The following is a 4,750-nucleotide window of genomic DNA, read 5'->3' as shown; positions in this document are numbered from 1 at the left end:
TGCCTTTGGACGATGAGAGTAGAGGAGTAGAGGAGTTTAAGACACCACATGGCATCACTCTCGTATAAAACGTATAAACAATATAAAATTACTTGTATATACAATTATGACTACTTGTAATATAAACGAAAAGATTAAGTTACTGCCGTGCGCTCAGAAAGTTCTTCCTCCACCGCCGCCGCCTCGGAAAACGGGAGAACGAAACAAAAACAAATGAAAAAAAAAACAACTCCTTTCCTCCACTCTGTTTCCATGGCCCACCCACCACCTCTAATGCGCATTATTAACACATTTCATTTACTTTAAAAAAAAATACACAAAAAACAGATATTTTCTGTTTTAGCTTTTAATTTCAATTAATTCTCAACTTTTACTAATGAAATAAGAAAGTAGTTTCAGTTTTTTTTTCTTAATAATAAACAACAAGTAATTAGTTTTTACGTTTAAAATATATTCTGTTTTCATAAAGCAAAAAAAAAAAGAGAAGAAGAGTTAATTTATTTTCTGTTTTCCACTTCCGCGTATGAGTAAATAGATTTTGAGTTATTGCGAATAAATTCGGAGATTGTTTGGAGTAGGTAGTCGGTTGTGTGTGTTTGCTTACGTAAAGTTTTGAGCGAAGAGGTAGAAAGGTAAAGAAAATATTTAGGGAAATTTCAATTTGCGACGGAGATTATCCGCGCCTGGAGTGTAAATTCACCTGTCGACACCCACAAGCACAAGAGAATTCATCCATCCTTCTTCTGTCCTCTATCCACGTGAAGCACTGCAACTATCCTCTTCTTCATCGATTACATGGTTATCTTTTTTCTTTTTTCTCTTCGTCATCAACCTTCGTTGCTGCTGCTCTCTTTCTCTCTCTCTCTCTCCCTGATATACATATTTGTGTGTGTGTTCGTTTCGAAAACGTAAACCGAAATTATGAAGTATAATAACCATATGCTAGGTACAACCACTTCGTTCAAGTGTGTATACTTAAGCAGATATGTTTATTAAACAACTATTTTAAACATCTAAGTGGCAGAGCTGCGCACATATATTTATATTTGTTGGGTTACGTGAGCGGCCGATAACAAATATTTTATGGAGCCAAAAACTTGTTCAAAACTCTTCAATTCGATTACGATGGAAGAAAGGAAGCAAAGAAGGAGGCTTCCCGCAGAAAAATGATTTCTTCCAATTGATTGCATATCATATTAATATGAACATTATAATTAGAAATTGTTGGTTTCATGTTATATTATACTTGCAGTATTTTCAGTAATTTTCAGTCTTCTATATTAATGATTAATTTGAATGAAAGGAATGTAGAGATGGAACATTGAAACACATTATTTGATAATAGTAATAATAATTTATTTAGTTTAAAGTCTAATTTACACTAAAAATCAGTGCATAAATACTTTCTTCGATAAATTCAATTGCTTTCGATACGGTTGTTGGCCGTAAATAGAGAGAGATTAAGGGGGAATAAATATTTACAACAGTTATGTACAAAAAAATATAGGACTAAAGATAAATCGTACGCTTCCTAAAAACTAATTACGTATACGCAAGAGTGCATCTTGTTTGTTTGTTTGTTGTTGTTGTTATTGCACGAAATTGTTGAGGTAAAAACTAAAACTAATGTTGTGACTAATTTGTAATTTTTGGACTTTCAGTGTCTTCCTCTTGACCAGCGGTGACCAGAGACGCCGGATGGTAGTAATTGAAGTACGGGAAGAGCTGCATTGAGGTGTTGTACTGCTGACAGAGGCTGAGCATGTTCTTGTGCGACTTGGTGAGTTGTTCGTAGACGTAGAGGTCTTTCGGTTTTTGGAACATCGGCACGTCGTCTTTGACTAGCACCTTGACGGCCACCTTCCTCGCGTTGTTATTATTGTTGTTGTTGTTGTGATGGTGATGGTGGTTGTGATGATGATGGTGGTGGTGTCCGGAGAGCAGGTTCGATTCCTGCAGCTGAAGAGCCTTTCTCTTCGTCTTGTATCGTCGGTTCTGATACCAGATTTTGACCTGGGTCTCTGTGAGTTTCAATGCTTGCGCCAGGTCGGCTCGTTCCGGTCCGCTCAGATACCGCTGCTGGCTGAATCTGCGTTCCAGCTCGAAGACCTGCGCGTGGGTAAAGGCCGCGCGCGACCTCTTCTTGCGTCCAGATTGGCCCAAAGCCCCTCCGGCTGACGACTCCCTCGACTGATCCTCCAATTGGTGCTGATGTTGCTGCTGCTGTGAGCCCCCGTGTCCAAAGCCTGAACTCGTCGAAAACGTTGCGAATTCTGAAACAAAGAGAACAAAGAAATACTGCTGTTACTACCACTACTCTTGATAATGGGTGGTTGTTGTTATGTATCGTGGTGGTAGTGGTGGTGATGGTGGTGGTAGTAATGCAAACCTAATGGGTTATAAATTGCGGAGCAGCAATTATTGGAAATTGAGTAAAAGCCTTTGCGTAAGTTTGGTTAAAAGGCTTTTTTGGAGCCGCGGCGGTGGCGGCGGTGGCACCGACTGGCACCGTCCTCTCTGTTCTTTCCTTAAAACGATCAAAGTGTGTTTTATTATTATGCAACGAATACCTCACACCATACCACCCGACCACGACGATGAATTCATTAAACTAATACCACTCGCCGTCACCCTCGAAATATCGTTCGTTCCCAGAAACGACAAACCACAAATGGATTGAATGGATAGAATACAAAAGACGAGAGAGCAATCAATCCTTCTTAAAATCCACGTTGCAAATACACTTTGCTATCATTCATCATTGTCCAAAAGTTTAGTAATTTGCCCTACTTACACTTTTATTCTTTACTATTATTACTTAAGCGATATCCAAATTCAATTAATTGGTATACAATAATTATACTTTTCAATTCATTTGGACACAATTTAAATTAAAATGTTTTTTTAAGCTGAGAATATTTCAATTTCATTATCAAAGCTTTTAATTATTATTAATTTAAACAATTTACATTTCAGAACTTCTTTTATGAACTCCTTCAATATAGTAAAATCAGTAAAGAAATTATTAAAAGTATTTGCTAGAACGATCACTCATCAACAATTATTATTATCTATGATGCATGTTGCTTAACTTGCATATAGATTGTCAAATGTGTATCCTCTTCAATGTCACATCAATTTAATGTATACAAACAATGATGATAATTATTGTACTTATACATAGTAAAGCAACGTGTGTCGATAGGTTTTACTAATCTACTAAGATATATTACTTTGTAAAGAGTTAAATTTTTCATTGTATCTGCTGGACATTTTATACGAAAATCAATATAAAAATATTGCTAAATTAATGATGAACTAAAATGATAGTGATTATTTTCTCTAAAGAATTGATTAACAAATAGTTTTTATTCCTTGAGATCAATGATACAATTAGTATTTATATATTAATTTAATTTACTATAGTTTTAATGTTAAATTTTCAAACGAAATTAATTCGGAATTTTTCTTTTGAGATTTTGTGATTCTAATCTAATCTTGTATACTAATAAGAATCAAATATTTGTGAAGACGTTAAGTGATGTTAAGTTGTATTTGTTAAATGGTTGATGGACATGTCCATGTGGTAGGAAGGATTGAAAGTTTGAATTAGTTTCGCGCATACCGTTGAATTCCCTCGCGGACTTTCTCATATCGAGTGCCGTCTCCTGGTTAAAATCCAATCCCAGGTGATGGGGTGGTTTCCTGCTGAGGATGTCGTTTATCGAGAACGGCGTGACCGACGTCGACGTCGTGGCCATCGTCTTCTCCGCGTTTTCCTCCTCCATACCAACCACAAGCACTGACTGAAATATCCTTGTTCTTCGGGTTCTGACTGTAATCCACTAAAGTGAAACCAACCAAATTTTGTTGTTGTTGTTGCAGCAGCAGGAGGACTTGTATTATTATTATTGAATGGTATTAGTAGTAGTAATGAGAGAGAGAATGAGAGATAGAAAGGTTGCTCCCGTTTTGCGTCGGGATAGTAACGAGGACTGGAGGAGACTAGAGGAGGATCGCGCGCGCCTCCACCACTACCACCAACACCACGGGACGCCCAAAAACGCGTCGGCCGCGATAATAACAACAGACGGCGCTCACTAAAAACCCACCTCCTTGAAGACCCCTCCCCTCCGCCGCCGCACTCTCCCTCCCACCTTTACGTACATCCATCCCATTCCGAAGAGTACAAAAAAAAACACCAATCAAAACCACTTACATCCGACGGCTGATGTATTGAATGCAAGCGCACCTCAATAGTTATTAATTAATTAATTAATTCTTACTACTTGTTGTTTATCTCATTGTTTTCATTTCAATCCATTCCATTTATTTATACTTTTCCCTACGTTCGAGGATGATGAAAGAGCGAAAGAAGAGAGAGCGATTGTTGATATTTCTCGATTTCCTCCGCTTCTGTGGTTAGTGCTTTGCTAAAGTAAATGCTTTAAAAGCAATCCGTCACTCACTCACGTGCCATCTCCTCTACCTCATCTTTCTCTCTTTTGAAAACGCAAACGCGAATCGTCTTTCCCTCTCGTTTCATCTCTTACTTAAACTTGAGTAAAAAAAAAAAATTAAAAAAATTCGATTGCTCGATCACTTTGAAAACGGGCGCACTTTTCCTGCTCTCGCATCTTGCACGAGAAAACAACATACGCGGGCGGTGCAGAGAAACCTTTTAAAATTCAATTAAAGTGCGAAGCTCAGAAGTCTCCATTTTCAAATTTTCGCAACGCCAAACTAAATT

The 4,750-nt window shown here is 37.6% G+C and overlaps 1 protein-coding gene across 1 annotated transcript; it reads right to left on the bottom strand.

The window, feature by feature from the left end:
• Nucleotides 1-1,448: 1,448 nt before the first annotated feature.
• Nucleotides 1,449-4,060, bottom strand: LOC108560206 (homeobox protein koza-like). Its single transcript, XM_017917662.1, has 2 exons — nucleotides 3,626-4,060; nucleotides 1,449-2,273 (listed from the first exon to the last, which is right to left on the bottom strand). Exons 1-2 carry the CDS (start codon nucleotides 3,786-3,788, stop codon nucleotides 1,636-1,638), a joined length of 801 nt encoding a protein of 266 aa, XP_017773151.1. The 5' UTR covers nucleotides 3,789-4,060; the 3' UTR covers nucleotides 1,449-1,635.
• Nucleotides 4,061-4,750: the final 690 nt, after the last annotated feature.

The sequence above is a fragment of the Nicrophorus vespilloides genome, unplaced genomic scaffold, assembly GCF_001412225.1.
Source record: "Nicrophorus vespilloides isolate i.1.1-1 unplaced genomic scaffold, Nicve_v1.0, whole genome shotgun sequence".
NCBI lineage: Eukaryota > Metazoa > Arthropoda > Insecta > Coleoptera > Silphidae > Nicrophorus > Nicrophorus vespilloides.
This window is presented reverse-complemented; position numbering and strand designations above follow the sequence as displayed.

Bases quoted from the DNA above. Each gene is read 5' to 3' on its own strand.
- LOC108560206 (XM_017917662.1), bottom strand. From the start codon at position 3,788: ATGGAGGAGGAAAACGCGGAGAAGACGATGGCCACGACGTCGACGTCG. The intron at 2,274-3,625 runs GTATGCGCGAAA...TCTTTGTTTCAG, and splicing joins GTCCGCGAGGGAATTCAACG to AATTCGCAACGTTTTCGACG.